The sequence below is a fragment of the Lodderomyces elongisporus genome, chromosome 1, assembly GCF_030384665.1.
Source record: "Lodderomyces elongisporus chromosome 1, complete sequence".
In the NCBI taxonomy this organism is placed as follows: domain Eukaryota; kingdom Fungi; phylum Ascomycota; class Pichiomycetes; order Serinales; family Debaryomycetaceae; genus Lodderomyces; species Lodderomyces elongisporus.
Genome location: NC_083673.1, coordinates 315,063 through 330,736, shown reverse-complemented (window position 1 = coordinate 330,736; position 15,674 = coordinate 315,063). Strand labels below are relative to the sequence as shown.

The 15,674-nt window shown below is 35.0% G+C and overlaps 3 protein-coding genes across 3 annotated transcripts; 1 reads left to right on the top strand and 2 right to left on the bottom strand. All coding sequences in view use genetic code 12, as the record gives it.

The window, feature by feature from the left end:
- Window positions 1–4,123: 4,123 nt before the first annotated feature.
- RFG1 (slightly ste11-like protein) lies at window positions 4,124–5,665 on the top strand (the record flags this gene model as incomplete). The annotated part of the gene is made up of 1 exon (XM_001527538.2): window positions 4,124–5,665. The coding sequence occupies one exon, from the start codon at window positions 4,124–4,126 to the stop codon at window positions 5,663–5,665; it is 1,542 nt and encodes a 513-aa protein (XP_001527588.2).
- Window positions 5,666–10,448: 4,783 nt separating this feature from the next.
- DRE2 (electron carrier) lies at window positions 10,449–11,651 on the bottom strand (the record flags this gene model as incomplete). The annotated part of the gene is made up of 1 exon (XM_001527537.2): window positions 10,449–11,651. One exon carries the CDS (start codon window positions 11,649–11,651, stop codon window positions 10,449–10,451), a length of 1,203 nt encoding a protein of 400 aa, XP_001527587.2.
- An 887-nt stretch (window positions 11,652–12,538) lies between these two features.
- Window positions 12,539–15,376, bottom strand: PVL30_000102 (uncharacterized protein; the record flags this gene model as incomplete). The annotated part of the gene is made up of 1 exon (XM_001527536.2): window positions 12,539–15,376. The coding sequence occupies one exon, from the start codon at window positions 15,374–15,376 to the stop codon at window positions 12,539–12,541; it is 2,838 nt and encodes a 945-aa protein (XP_001527586.2).
- Between the last annotated feature and the right edge of the window lie 298 nt (window positions 15,377–15,674).

Here is a 15,674-nt window from a genome sequence, read left to right as displayed (position 1 = left end):
TTGTTGTTGTTGTTGTTGTTGTTGTTGTTGTTGTTGTTGTTGTTGTTGTTGTTGTTGTTATTTTCAAAACTAAGGGTGTGTGTGTGAAGGGGTGTAAGGGCAAGGTTACTGGGGGATAAACAGAAGAATAGGACAAGAGATGAAGGAAGTCGTAAAAGTTTCAATAAGTTTTCTTCTTTTCTTCTTTTCTTATTCTCTTTATCTTATTTCTTCCTATTGTTAATTGTGCTTACAAAATAACAAAAAAGAGAGTAGATAATATAAAATGCAGCAGTACCTTGAAGTCTTTACCTTGCTTTCTCTCTCTTACTTCTGTTCTGAAGTTCTTTCTGTTCTCTAAAACTCTTCCCAATAATATTACTTGGTGATGCACTGAAATTGCAAAAGAGAAAGAAAAGAGAAAGAAAAATTTGAAAAAAAAATTGAGTTGGGGAGTTGGGGAGTTGGGGAGTTGGGGAGTTGGGGAGTTGTGGGGTTGAAGGTAATTTTGAAAAGTATCCTTCTTGTCTCTTAGTCTCTGGTTATTCAGTAGAAGAAGGTTCTTTATCTATTGTTTTCTTTTATTTTTTTTTAATTTATTTGTAGGATATAACCGGCCAGGACCAACAAACCTCACAGCCCTCTTTTGCATCACTTTTGTTTTGAAATTGAATAATAAACAAAAATGCAAAAATGAAAAAATGAAAATAAAAACTTTGGACGAAGAAAACCACGGCAATCGGCGATAAAGACATCTTTAGCCTCTCTACCACATCCATACATTAACTCTTTTTGTGTCTGTTAAGTATGTATATCCAGCTTTGTGTTATGTTGTTCCGGCTATATTCTTTTTAGTGGTAGTTTATATTTCACTTTCGGATATAAGCAACTATGCATTTACGTAGACAGATAAAAAAAATATAATTTTATATCTTTATTTATATATATATTTTTTTTTAACTTTTTGCGCGCAATTTTTTTGTCCAATAGAAATCTTTTACACCTGACGGCTGGATAAGTTAGACTTTAGTAATGACAATAGTGGACATTGCAAGACACCATCTTTTCAATAATTATTAAAGTGTGGCTTCTTAAAAGCAAAATAAAATAGAGAATAGAAAGAAAGAGAGAATTGATGCTTTCTGCTACTTCTTCGTTTATTGGGTATTGGACACAGGAGTTGTGTTAATCCTGCGCAATTTAAATAGCAAATTGAAAATAAAACCAAATAAAAGATGGAAAGAAAAAAAAAAGGGGGACTCAAAACATTGCATCATCAGTTAAGCAGGGAGAGAGAGAGAGAGACAGAGAGAGACAGAGAGAGACAGGGAGAGAAGAGAATAGAGGGTAGTTTTCACTCTTGCGCATTTTAAACGATGATGTCACTACTTACAGTAGCAGTAGTAGATAAGTAGTAGTTGCAATACATAAATAAAGAAAAGGAGGAAATGGAGGAGTAAAAGAAGAAGGAAAGAAAAGGTTGATGCTGCTGTTCCTTACACTGTATAGATGAAATTTTGGCTCCTCGGACTTACACAAAATGGTGGTTCACAATTGTTTTTTTAAACTCATCGTTTGTCCGTTTTCTTTTTTTTTTTTTTTTTTTCCTTTCATTTTCCTTTCTAATCTTTTGTTGAGGCACTGGAATTATGCGCTTAGACTGACACATTACCCCTGTATCACAAATCTGTCTTCTCTATGTTTGTCTCTTTTTTTTTTACCATTTCCAACGATTGATGCCGTCTAAGTTGGAACTTAAAAAAGAAAGTCTAAAAGAAAAGAAGGAAGTAAACGATAATATCAAGAAGTGATTGGTGGATACAAAAAGAACATTGTGGAATTGCAAACTAAAAATTTTTTTAGTATCCATCGAATCCTTCCCCCCTCTTCCTCTGACCCCCCCCCCCTGGATGTTGAAACTACAAGTTGTTTCCTCATTAGGGTTGCAAACGGAAAATTGGATAACAGTATCTAACCTAATAAGTGGAGTTTACTTCTTTACTTTACTTTAGTTTAGTTTATTAACATTTATTAACATTTTTATATATACAAACAATGTATACTGGTATTGTATTATTGTAAGTATTGTTTCTTTTTTATTATTATTATTATTTTATTCTTTGACATACAATCAATCGAGTTAGAGAGACAATATGATAACAAAGGAACATTTGGAATACACAACAATAAAACTGCTCAATTGTCTCTCTATCTGTACCTGTGCCTGTGCTGAGTTAAATTTAACTCAGCACAGGCTTTTTTTATAACCTTGAAATTGTGGTACTATTTGCAATCTGACATTTTGACAGGAGTCAATCTTTCTAACCTCAATGTTGTGCTCATAGTGCTCATATAGCTAATGGTACTACTAGTATTTTTACTAGTACTTCCAGTACTGCTGCTGAGACTAACTAATCTACCACATGGTTAAGAGCCTGGAACCTTGTAACAATAGTGGCACAGGAAAAGCTATTTAACTGCAAAGTGTGCTGGAGCACTGCGGGTGTAAGAATTGGGCCACATTCTTTCCCTCACCTTTTTATTGCGCATGCTTGAAGACAAATACCAACTTTTTCCTCAGGTTCTTCTGTTCTTCAACTGTTTTTCAACTACTACTACTACTACTACTACTACTACTACTACTACTACTACTACTACTACTGATGCTACTTTTAACTAATTGTAGAGTGATTCTAATAGTATTAGGGTCTAGACTATCTACTTGATAAAGTTCTTTTGAAAAGTTAAACTGTATTTGAATATCAATAGAAGAGATAGGAAGTAACCCTAAACTGTGTATTCTTTTTCGTTTTGTTCTGGATATTCTCAAAAGAGATATCATAAAGTAGAATACCCAAAATATTAAAATAAAATTAAATAAAATAAAATAAAAAATAAAAAAAAGGGGGGGGGGTAAACAGGGAAGGGAGGAAAACCATGTTCTGTGTAAAGTGAGCTCAAAGAAAAAAAAATAAAAAAAATAAATAAAACAAAGGTAGTGTACTTTTGATACGATTATCTTTTGTCTTTTTGTGTCTTTAAAAATAATTAACAGATAAAAGTATTGCACTGCATATAGATATGCACATTGTCGTGTACAGCATAACAATAAAATTTTTGGTTTTGGAATAAATGCGCTTTGATATTTTTTATTTTTATTTTTTTAAAAATTCAGCTTTGTGTAATTTCTGTAATGCGCATGTATAGGAGGTAAATGTTCCTTCTAAAAACGTCAAAAGTAGACAAACAAACATCATATGGAATTGGAGAATTGTTATTAAACCAAAAAAAAAATAAAACAAAAAACAAAAGCAGAAGCAGAAGGAAAGAGCAAAAGAGCAAAAAAGACAAAAGATGTAGGAAAGGAATGGGTACAGCAGCATTTCTAAACAGTTTGTGCATGAGTGATAGCCTCTCTGTCTCTGTCTCTTTCTTTTTCTTTGGTTGATAAAAAATAAAATCAGCCAAAGAAAATAAAGGGTGTATGGGAACTTCTACCTCCAGTATTAAATAAATAAATATAAAAATAAAAATAAATAAAAAAACAAGTCCATAAGCATACATCATCAATCGTTAGAAACTAAAATTATATAAATATCCCAGAGCCTGCCTTCACTTCCAACCCCCCCTTTTCTTAAATTCTTCTTTTCCTTATTGTATTTCCCCTTCTTGCAAAAAAAAAAGTATAGAATTTTTTCAAGAACAAACATAACAACAATAACAACAAGAAGGAGATATACATCCAAACGTTGAGGTCAGACCAAAAAAAAAGATTCAAAATTATAGATCTTTTCATATATACATATATATAGATACATTCACAGATACTTGAAAGAAAAGCAGTGAGCTCTTTGTTTCTGTTGCCTTTTCTTTTATTTTATAAGTCATTTGTTGCATACCATTGGTACAAGTTTACTGTTTGCACCCATCGACTATCACCATCACTACAACTAAACTTGTTTTTTTATTTTACCCTCAAGTGTGTCCTTTCTTCCTACCCTTCACCAATCCCTTAGCTCGTTATAACCTATCATAACAAACTTATCTAGCTGGTTTTTTCTTTTTTTTCACGAGCAAACAATCAACCACGCATAAACTATTTTTCTTTTTTCGGATTTTGCTTTGAATACATAAGAATTATACAATGTCTACTGCTGTTTACTACAATCACAACATGCACGGTGACGAATCAACTAGACACACGTTGCCCTCCCTTTCCCAAATCATGCCACCTGTTCAACACCAACACCAACACCAACATGGAGCAGGTGCAGGTGCAGGTGCAGGTGCAGGTGCAGGTGCAGGACAAGTGTCTTCAAATGAAGCTGCTTTGACTTCCTCCACCACAACTTCGCCAAGTTTGAATGGATACTCCAGTAGCGGGTTCTTGTACCAACAACAACAACCTCAACAACCACACTCGAGTGCTGCTGGCTCAAGTGGTTCAACTGTTCAGTCACACCTGGGGTATATGCTGGATCCATATTCCATGGGTTCTACTGCACACACCACACCAACCTCAAACTATACCGGTTACGAACAAGCACATAGCAACAACAATAATAGTAACAATAACAGTAACAATAACAGTAACAGTAAAATTACATCCAGTGCTACCAAAAGTTCTTTATCTAGTTCGCCAAAGGAAGCTGTTTGTATCTGCAAAACCAACCCAAACAAGATTCCACGTCCAAGAAATGCCTTCATCTTGTTTAGACAAAAGTACCACCAAATTGTTTTGGATGAAGGCACTGTGATTAGAACCAACCCAGAAGTGTCGCGCGAGCTCGGTAGAAGATGGAGATCACTTAAGCCCGAGGAAAAAGAATACTGGAACAAACTTGCCGAGGATGAAAAAACTAACCATGCCAAGAAGTACCCAAACTACAAGTACCAGCCCAAACGTAATGGTAAAGACAAAAACTGTTTGGTGTGCAAGGACAAACCCACTCAAACGTTAGACTTTAAGAAGAACGACAAGGATGCTTCTGCTTCTGCTGCTGCTGCTGCAAAAATGAGACAATACCTGGATGTATCTGCTCACTCATATCTCAATGGAACTAGTGCCGCTGCTGCTAATGTTGGTGCGCCACTCCAATATGACCAATTGCAACGTCACCACTCTGAGGCTATGCTCATTACCCCACACCAGCAAATGCAAACTGACCAATACAATATCTACAAGCAACAACAACAACAACAACAGCAACAGCAGCAACAACAACAGCAACAATACCAGCAATCTATTCAAGCTCAACAACAGGCGGCATTGCAGGCAGCTGCAAATAACGGGTACCTGGGTTACATTATTACAAATCCATACATTATTCCCTCTAGTTCTTCAACTACCCTGCTTGTGCTGACATCAGCCAACTCCATGGCCAGTTTGCCCATGCCTTCTGCTACAACAGCAGGACAATCAAGTGCTGCTGCGTACTATGACAATAGTGACAAGTTGTCGCCATTAGCACATCCATTAGCACAAACTGGCGGTGTCAGCGGCTACACTACTTCATTACAACCAATTCAGCAACTGCAACCTTTGCTTCTGCAACAGCAACAACAACAACAGCTGCTGTTGCAACCGGTGGCTATTGCAAATGGCGCAGAGTTAAATTATGGCGGTGTCACTGGTGGTGCTGCCACAGGAGGTGCTGGCTACGACTCTTTTGCTCAACAACATTAGATTATATTAATTTAGAGAAACCTTTTCTTCCTCCTTTCCCCCCCTCTCATTACTTTTTTACTTATAGAGGAGACAATCAATTTTTTGTATTAGATTTAATTTTTTTTCTTTTTCTTTTATTCCTTTTATTCCTTTTATTCCTTTTATTCTTTATGGTTCGTTGTAGGTAAAAAGGTTTGGTAATAAAATTGTGTAATATCATAAACAAACATGTGTTGCAATTTGTACTTGATGTACTTGAACTTCAAATCGATAAAAACAGAATGAAATAATAATAAAAAAATAAATACGGGGATGTGTATACTATAGATACATTTGAAATGTGCACCCACGATTTCTAAATTCTGTTTTGTAGCCTCTTTTTTTTTCTCTCTCTCTTTTCTAGCAGTTCCACATTTCAACAAATTCATAACCATTGATCAACACGGAAAGGGGGGGGAGGGGGTTACAGAATTGAAAAAATAAAAATAATAATAAAAAAATATAGTAAATAAGAAAAATTAAAAATCAAAGTGAGTAAAGAGTGTTTGATGACCAAAGAAGAAGAAAAAGAAGAAGAAGAATAAGAAAGAGGCAGTATACAAGGCAGTGTGGAGTGCCGTGTTGAAGACTGGTTGGCATAGGAATCCTAACAAACCTCATCGTACTATTCTTTATTTTAATCTTCTCTTGTTTCTCACTTTTGGTTTGAAGTTTTCCAACAAAACCAAAAAAAAATAAAAGAAAATGAAAAGGACAAAAAAAAATTTGTACCAAAAATCTGTAAATGACAGAGCAAAGGCATACATATGTACATACATACAGAAGATTGAAGGCCACGTTGAAGATGTTGAAGATGTTGGGATAGCAGATTGACGATGAAGTAATTATACAAAAGAAAAAAAAAATTGGGCACAAATATAGTAATCTTGTTTATTTCGAGAAGATTTGATGTGAGAAGAATAGCTTGTGTATCTTGTATAACGTATCCATATAGATATAGATACACATATAGATATAAATATACATATACATATGGCGTATCAAGCAGTGGACTGGCTATGCTATACAGTATATACATTTCAACACTTGCAAATAACTGCAAAGAGTAGGATTTAATGCATTGCGGCAACCAAAATCACCGAATAGGTTGGTGGAAACACATGCATGCTAAGGAATGTGCAAAATGGAAGAGGAAGTGGAAGATAGAAGCTCAAACAAAATTACAAAATTGAAATGAATGTAAAAAAAAACTACGTCACACAATCTTAACCTCTTACTTTTACTCTTTATTGGTTGGTTTCATTTTTGTGCAATTGGTGTTTATTTTTTTTGGGGGGGGGGGGAAGGGGCGCTTTGGGCAAAGGGGATTGTGTAATACATTTTGTTGATAAAATACACAATTCACTCAGAGTTGTTGCCTTCCTTTTTTTTTTTTTTTTTTTGCGCCCAAATAAAAAAGTTGGAATTGAACCGTTTTTGCAGGGAAATATAATAAACACCATGGGTTTTACTGCCTTCTTTTTCTCAATAATAAGATGATACTAAACCAGAGTAAAGAGAGTATAGTTGCATCATTTACTCCTCCTCCTCCTCCTCCTCTTCCCACTTCATCTTGTTCATCTTCTTCTTGCTCCTTCTTTTTTTTTTATAATAAGAAATTTGTTTTGAGTCTTTTCCTGTATCCAATCACTTGGGTTCAAAGACCTTTCCTTAGCATATATACACGACACTAGATGACTGAGGTTGTGAGTCAGCTTGGGTTGAGTCATAATGTTACTATATCACAGCTAAAATCTCTCACTTTATAATTAGTTTTCCCATTATATGTTGCTTGTATGTGTGTGTGTGTATACCTCCCTCCCTCTCTCTCTCTCTCTCTACCTTTTTTTATTCGCTTTAAGCCATCATTCTAAAATAGGTTGTCTAACAAGAAGTGGTTTGTGTCTGTCCATCACTCTCTTGTTCTACTTGTTCTTGTTCTGATTACCCTTGTTTCTTTTCTTTTTTGGTCTATTGGTATCAGTTGGGCTGGTTCAGGTAAATACTTAACTGAATTGGGGTATTCTCTTAAGTTTACATTCTTTTTTTTTCTGGAGTCTGATGATACCTGTGGTGGAAAGACACTGCCACAATAAGATTAAAAATTCTACTATTCTTGCAAAGAGAGTCAAACAAACCAACAAAGAAATATAGAGAAAAAAAAACCTCAAAGTTACATAACCATCTAAATAAAACAAGATGTTATGCTTTTGCTTTGTTCTAGCAGTACTGCAGAAGCAAATAGACAATAAACCTACTCCTCTAATATACTAGTTCTCTTGTTGTTTTCCTTTTTTTTTATTTACACTCAGTGGATTTGAGCAAGATGCATCAAAGAGGAAAACGCAAAAAAAAAAAAAAAAAATCAACAATTGTTGGTTTTGTAAAATATCTTTTTACACTCCACTTAGCGGCTAAAAAAGGAGAAGATGTGCTAACTAATGTAAAAATAGAGTAGTAGAATATAAAAATAGTTAAAAGGGAGAGAAAGGGCAGGAGTTTCAATTGCAATGGTGACGTAGTTTTGGAATTGAATACCCGTGGTCCATGAAAAAGGAGACAGCATGGAAGAATATCCGGAAGGATTTTGCAAAAAAAACTAGCTAAACTTATATCTCTCCGTCTCTCCGTCTATATCTGTCTCCCCTCAACCAACATTTGTCAGTCTATGTATAAGTTGTTTGTTTCTACTTTAATTACGTATCTTGATGTATTGTAGTAGAGACATATTCGAATAAATAACGTATTGTGAATAGCGAGATGTTTTTTTTGTTTTTTTTTTGTTTTATTGATCTTTGAAGCAAGTCTCATCGCTCAACAATAGCGAATTATATATATTTTGCTGTTTTACTTCATCGTTCACTTGTCTTACTTTTCTGTTTATTTTTCTTTTTTTTTTCTTCGTCCACCACCTCCTCCACCATGCTGATCATAATACGGGATGAAATAATAAAACTTAGGCACCCCTGACATGTATAGCCCATCCACATTGTCTTGTCTTGTCTTGTCTTGTTCGTTTTGTTTGTTTATTTTCTTTTGTTCCTTCTATTTTTATTTCTAATAAGATGGGCTCTGCTACTGGAGAACAATGTACGTCAACAATAAGGTGTATTTATTAAAAGAGAAAAACCAAAACCAAAACCAAAACCAAAACAAGCAGGAGTAATTTGCACAACCACTAGTCTCCCACCCACCCACTCGTATCGTAAAGAAAGAGTAAGCTGAAGCAAAAAAAAAAAAAGAAAAAAAAGAAAAAAAAGAAAAACTAAGCCAAAGCCAAATCGTGTTGTGCTTTCCTACTGCTAATCTTAATACTTGATTATTGACCACATGTAATATTTAAACTGTTCTCATTTCGTCATCACAAGATGGTTAGGTGCTTAGCTAAATTCCGTATCATACATTTCATATTGGAAAAAAACAGTTCTGTTCATTCTCTTAGTTTGTGTGTTTTCTTCTTTTTTTCAAACAAGATATACACAAACACCTCGGTACTGTTTCTAAAATTTTCCAATTTTTCATTTTAAATGTTAAACGCAGAAATAATATGCCACTTTGACTTTGTGACACAAAACTTAAGCTAGACTTATTACTTCAAAAAAAACAGTTTTGTGTCACTGTGTACCTTTTTACAAAAAACTAAAAACCAGAAGAAGGAAGAAGAAGGAAGAAGGAAGAGAAAATTGCAAATCTTTTTTTTCATTATATTTTTTTTTTTTTTAAAGTGGTACCGATCCGCGTCAATTTTCTTTTTTACTTTAATATCATCATATGCCAAGTTCTTTAACTTTTTTATGTTCTGTACTATTATATTATAAACAAAACAATAACAAAGTCATTTAACCTTTGAAGCAGATTGTGAATGTGAAATGTTGGAAATAAAACCAAAAAAAAACCAAAAAACCAAAAAAAAGAAGTACTGCGCTTAGATTCTCAAATTGCAACCATGTTGCAGTCTACTCTATCGAGTAATGCAGGGTAGTGTCAAATTAACCAATTAGTTATCACAACTGAATGCAAGAGCCAAAAAAACAAATAGATAAAAACTGTAGGAATAAAGAGAAAGAGAAGGAGGAAGAGCACAGGGGATTGAGTTGGGTGCAATAGTGTGTATGAGATTAATATGCACTTATGCGGTAATAGAGGACAAGTCTAAGAGCGTGACTGGAAGACCAAAAAAAATAAAAAATTAATTAGCAACAACAACAACAACAACAATGAACAATTCCTGGTGGGTAATTATTAGTGTCATATCTACAATGTCTAATCTCTAATGTCTCACTTTCAGTGTCAAATATTCAGTGACACATTTTTTAATGTCACCTATTTAATGTCACATTTTCAATGTCTTATCTTTAGTGTCTAAAATTCAATGTCACATATTTAGTGTCCAGTTTTAAAACCAACACTTGTTTGAATACAAACTAAATAGGTTCAACTACTTTTAAACAAAAGATGCAATCTTTTGAATTTATTCAAGACTAATTGTAGAAACAAAAAACAAGTGAAAGAGTAAAAGTGCAAAGATACTATTGCAATATTAGTGAAGAACAGAAAGAAATATAGCAGTATACCTCTTTGCTAAAAAAAAACAGCACTCCTTCACATCCAAAACCTTGACAAACTGTTCAGATAAATAACATCACATTCACAAACTTAATCTATTTAAAACATTACCAACTCTTTACCCTTTTTTTCTCTTTTCCCATTGCTATTGAAATTTTTGATTCTTTTGCTTTTGTTTTTTTCCTTGTTCAACTTTTTAAATATCCTCATCGATCCCATCGAGGGTGATAGCCTCGCCCGGCTTGAAAGGTGGCAATCCCAAATATGGACACCCATCACATCTAAACGCATCACCCAACGAACACGAACCACAGCCCCCAGTCTTTCCCTTCACCGTAAAATCAATCTCATTCAACTCCTCTTCTTTAAACTTGACAACATCACCCTGCTTCTTCGCCAACCTCTCCTCGATTTTGGCTGCTTCAGCACTAGCCAGCTGCGCCAATTTAGCCAAAAGCATACTCTGCTTATCCGACTGCTGCGAAAGCTCCGCCTCCTCAATCTCCTTCAACCCACACGTACAGTCCTTACATGCCTTTCTGCGCCTTTTCCCATTGGGCAACTCACACTTCTTGGGTATAATCAAATTATCCGATTTCAACTCAGAAATCAAATCATTCTCATTAATATAAATGTCATTGTCTTCTTGTCCATCATCATCATCATCATCCAAATCTCTTCCTTCATTATTATCCGAGTCAGAATCACTAAAATAAGTGAGCTTGGTCTCCACAAGCTTCCTCTTCATGCTATTTCCATTCTCATTCTCCTCGTCAGTGTTTTGCGCAGACGTATCCGTCAATCCAGGCGATGGACTCTTTACAGTACCACTAGCTAAATTACCCTTGACCTCATTAGAACGATCCAGAAGTTTCTTAAACATCGGAATCTTTTTCTTGCTTGCTAAAGTACTCATTGCTGCATGGGTGTAATTCCCAGTGTTGTTGACACCAACCTCTCGAGGACTACTGTCATTGTTGTTGCTGTTGCTAGTAATGTTACTCTCCTTCTTTTTCTTCAACAACAGTACAGTCTCAACAGGTTTGGGCTTGATCCAGGATCCATCATCACCAACAACAAAACCTTGCATCAACGCATCCAAATTTTGATCCTTTGGCAAGTCTCCTCTTAGCACTCCATCGTGTGTCAACAAGTCATTTAATAACTTGATCAACAGGATTGGCATTTCTAAATACTGGGAGTCGTTAGGATTGATATAGTGAATTTCGTCGTATGTATTATTGGACAAAACCACATCTCCCTGTGTAATTCTATTGATGATTTGTTGATCCAAAGAGTGATTTGGATGCTCAGCCGAGATCTTGGACTTGACAGACTCGACAAGATTCTGGTCAGACACCACTGTTGGGTGAAGAAGTAATAAGATTCGCAGCGTCATCGTCGTTGTTACTATTATTGTTTTTGTTTTTGTTTTTGTTGTTGTTGTTGTGGTGGTGGTGGTGGTGGTGGTTTTAGTGATGATCACTTTGAATAGCAATGTTGTGAATAAATAAAATCTATGTTACTCAAGGCAATGACGTGTTCTCCTTGATAGTATATATTGCTATATGCTTTTGTTGGGGAAGGGGTGTGAAATAAAATCAAACAGAAAGATTCTCAACTGGCTTATGAAAAACTTTTACGGCTGAATCAGTAGTTGAAAAATATGTATCAAAATAGATGGTGAAAGTAATTGTCTATATATATATATATTTGTATATATAATTGTACACTGCCCGTAGATTTTTTACTTAGTAAATGGATTACTAATTCCCAAACGAGATAAGAAGATGGATTTGGAAAAAACTTCCGCAAGAACCCAAAAAAAAAAAGGAAAAAAAAAAGAAATTAAATATTTTCACAGCTTTACATAATGTCACATGATACCACTCCTTCAAGCTTAGTCACAAAAAAAAAGATCCAATATATCGATGACCTACATATGGGATAATCAAAGTTATCAATTTCATCATTGGCTTATATTTTTAAAAATATACAAGAAACAAAAAGGGAAAAGCAAATAGAGAGATAACAACAACAGAATCCAATCAGTTTTGCACCCTTTATCATCCTCAGTACTGTTATTACTAAGCCTTTATTTGTGGTTTCTAGTCTGTGTCCAATTTACATTCATATATTGTAGATCTTGCCCTCACAAACTCTTACTGTTATTTGAAAAAAAAAAGCAGTATGAAAAAACATTTTATAACAAGCAATAACAAAAAACTTTTACTTCTACTTCTTCTTCTTCTTCTTCTTCTTCTTCTTCTTCTTCTTCTGTGTGTATTACAAGTCACCCAAGTGTCTGTATTTCACTTTATGTACATCTTCTTCACAAAGACCATTGATACTAACAATTTGAGGGTCATTGGGAAACAAATCAATTCCATTTTCATCGCATATGCACTGATTGTGTCCTTCGATATATAGTTCTAAACCTTTAACTGGTTTATTTGTCGTCAACTGTATATCAACCTGACAATTTTCACCATTCCTTGATCCCTCATCTTGGCTCACTTCAAGAATAGAAATCTCTAAACCTTTGCCAAGTTTAGTAAATTTTAATAGTTTGAGAGGTTGTGGCCAATCGCTTGACCTAGCAATTACCTCGCCATGATTATCAATTAATCGTAAACAAAGTATCTTATTATCTTTTCCCAACCAATCAAAACGTTGATCCACCAAAAGCTCATTAACCGAATGGGGAACCAAGCTTAAGTTGGATTTCCTATATGTCAAGACATGATCACCACTATTTGCATCAAAAGCTTGGATTTCCAATGTTAAATCTGAGTCATCACAAACAAAAGCCCACACATCCAATAAAGTTGTTTCTACTTTGTAAAATGCTTTATTATTTTTTAAAACAATTTGGCGTTTCTCTTCACTTTGGGCCTCTTTCGAAATTGTCTTGGAGTTGCTTTGATGTCGATATGCAGAAATTGCGGAATCGGCTAGTTCTCTTTTAAGACCATAGTAACTCAATTTCGGCACTCCTAGAAAATCAATAATTGACCACGATATAGCTGGCCAACAGTCATTTAATTGCCAAACCAAAACCCCACCAACTTCATAATCTTGCCATTTGCGTCTCCAATATCGGAAAGCTTGACTTGTGGCTTCCATTTGCACCAATTGCGTTAAATAAATCCATTTTGATAACTTCAAATCAGTAGGTTTATCAAAATTTGACAACACGTAATGCTCTAAATTAACTGCACCATTCATTGCTTTATTGTGATACTGCAATATAGTCAGATTCAAATAGAGCTCTTTAAAAGATATATATTTTGCTAATAAACCTTCCGAGGGAAATGCCAACATTCCAAATTCACTGATAAACCTTGCAGCCAATTCCGGCCAATTTTGATAAGGCTTGCGGGAACCGTGCCACACTTCCCATTGGTGGGAATCACCAATAGATAAATCATATGAACTGTGATTTGTGTCTGAGTAAGGTGACCCAAACCTATATACAACTTGGTTGCAGAACTCTTTCACCAAATCTGGAATCAATGTTTCATAAATCACTCCGGCAGGAAATTGAGTTGAATTATGGATATCTAGCTGTAACGCATCTGCAATTTGGTAATCTTCATTGTTTCCAGCAAAGATAACTATACTTGCAAAATGATGCAATTTAATCAATTGGTCTTCAACTTCCTTCTGCACCAGTTCAAGAAAGAACGGATTATTAGGATAAACACCACAAGCAAACATGAAATCCTGCCACACCATTATACCCATCTCATCACACTTTGCATAAAACTCGTTGTTTTCATATTGGCCACCTCCCCATACCCTAATCATGTTTTGATTCGACTTTACAACCAACTCGAGTAAATTTTCATATGTAGTTAAGTTGACCTTGTTATGAAAGTAGTGAGGGGGTATCCAATTCGAACCAAGCATTTGTACCGGAATATTATTAATTTTGAAATAAAATGATTCACCATACGTGTCTGGCTTTTGAATCAATTCTACTTTTCGAAATCCAACTTGTTGCGTTGACACCAACTTGTCATTGAAATATAGTTGAATAGTGTATAATGTAGGTTTCCCCAATTTATAAGGATACCACAACTTTACATTTTGTAACGTAAATACTGTTGCAGATTTATTTCTATTTGCTTTGTTGGAACCAAAAGTATTGTCAAATTCTTCAATTGACAAGACTTTATTTAGAACCACATCATGCTCTAATTTCACTATTATTTTTGCTGCAATGTTTGTTGTTGTCACTTTCCTCTTTGTAGGTTGTAACCATCTCAAAAGGAACCAAACTTTAGCATCATTGTCAATCAACTCGTAGTTTACAAAAAAATCTTCAATAAAGGCTGGAATAAGATCTTCAATACTATTTTCAATAAGATATTCTTCTACAACCAACTTCACTGGTTTCCATGGCCCGCACGTTAATAATTTTGGTCCCCAATCCCAACCATACTGGTATTGCGGTTTTCTCACATACAATCGACTACAATCCCCGTTCCAACAATGATCCTCTGGGATTTTACCATGTCTATTTTCCATTTCCTTTCCATAACTCCAACTACTTTCGAAATGAATAATCAATTCATTTGCTTGCAGTAGGTTGACGGGAACAATGTGATTGTGAAATGCATTGTGAGAATCAAGAATGGATTCATTGTTAAGGGTCACATGTGCTATTGTGTCCAACCCTTCAAAAATCAAGGTTGCATTCTGTGTGAAAGTGTCATCATCAACAGTACCTAAAGAATTTTGAATTTGTGTTGTTGCAGTCATTGTGGAACCAACAGTAGTACCCATTGCGGATCCAATTGTGCTGATATCTGATATATTAAATCGACATCGGTATACCCACTGCACTTTACCAATCCATTGCATTCCTTCTGCAAAATCGTTTGAAAAGGGATCAACAATTAATTTATTATATAATAAATCCAGGTGTATTTGATGTCCTCCGTTACAATGTGGGTCGGAATCGTACCATTTATCCAAAACTATTTGCATCGGAATATCATCCTTGTAGTTGTAAAACAATGGTGGAGTTGTTTGTGGGTAGAAGTTGTCAGCATTGGTGATATGGCTAAAGTTTTGAAAAGATGGCAATTGAAATTGCCAATTTGATAATTGTCTCATTCAGTCACATTTGATAAAAATTTAATTAAGTGAAATTGATAGAGCGGGAGCTGGAAGGTTGTAAGGGTGGAAATATGTTAATGCTCGTTAATATAGTACTAACCTTTACATATGAACAGAGGGGAATAAACATTGCAAGGGAAAGGTTGGGGGAGGAGTAATTAAAAAAGAAAAAAAAAAGAATGGTGGGGAAAGGAAAAAGGAAACTTAGCGCATGAAAACCGGGGTATAAAATGGGTAGGGTGAGGGAGGGTGGTTAAGCGGAAGTAAAGTGGGTGAAGTAAAAAAGGGGGGGTTG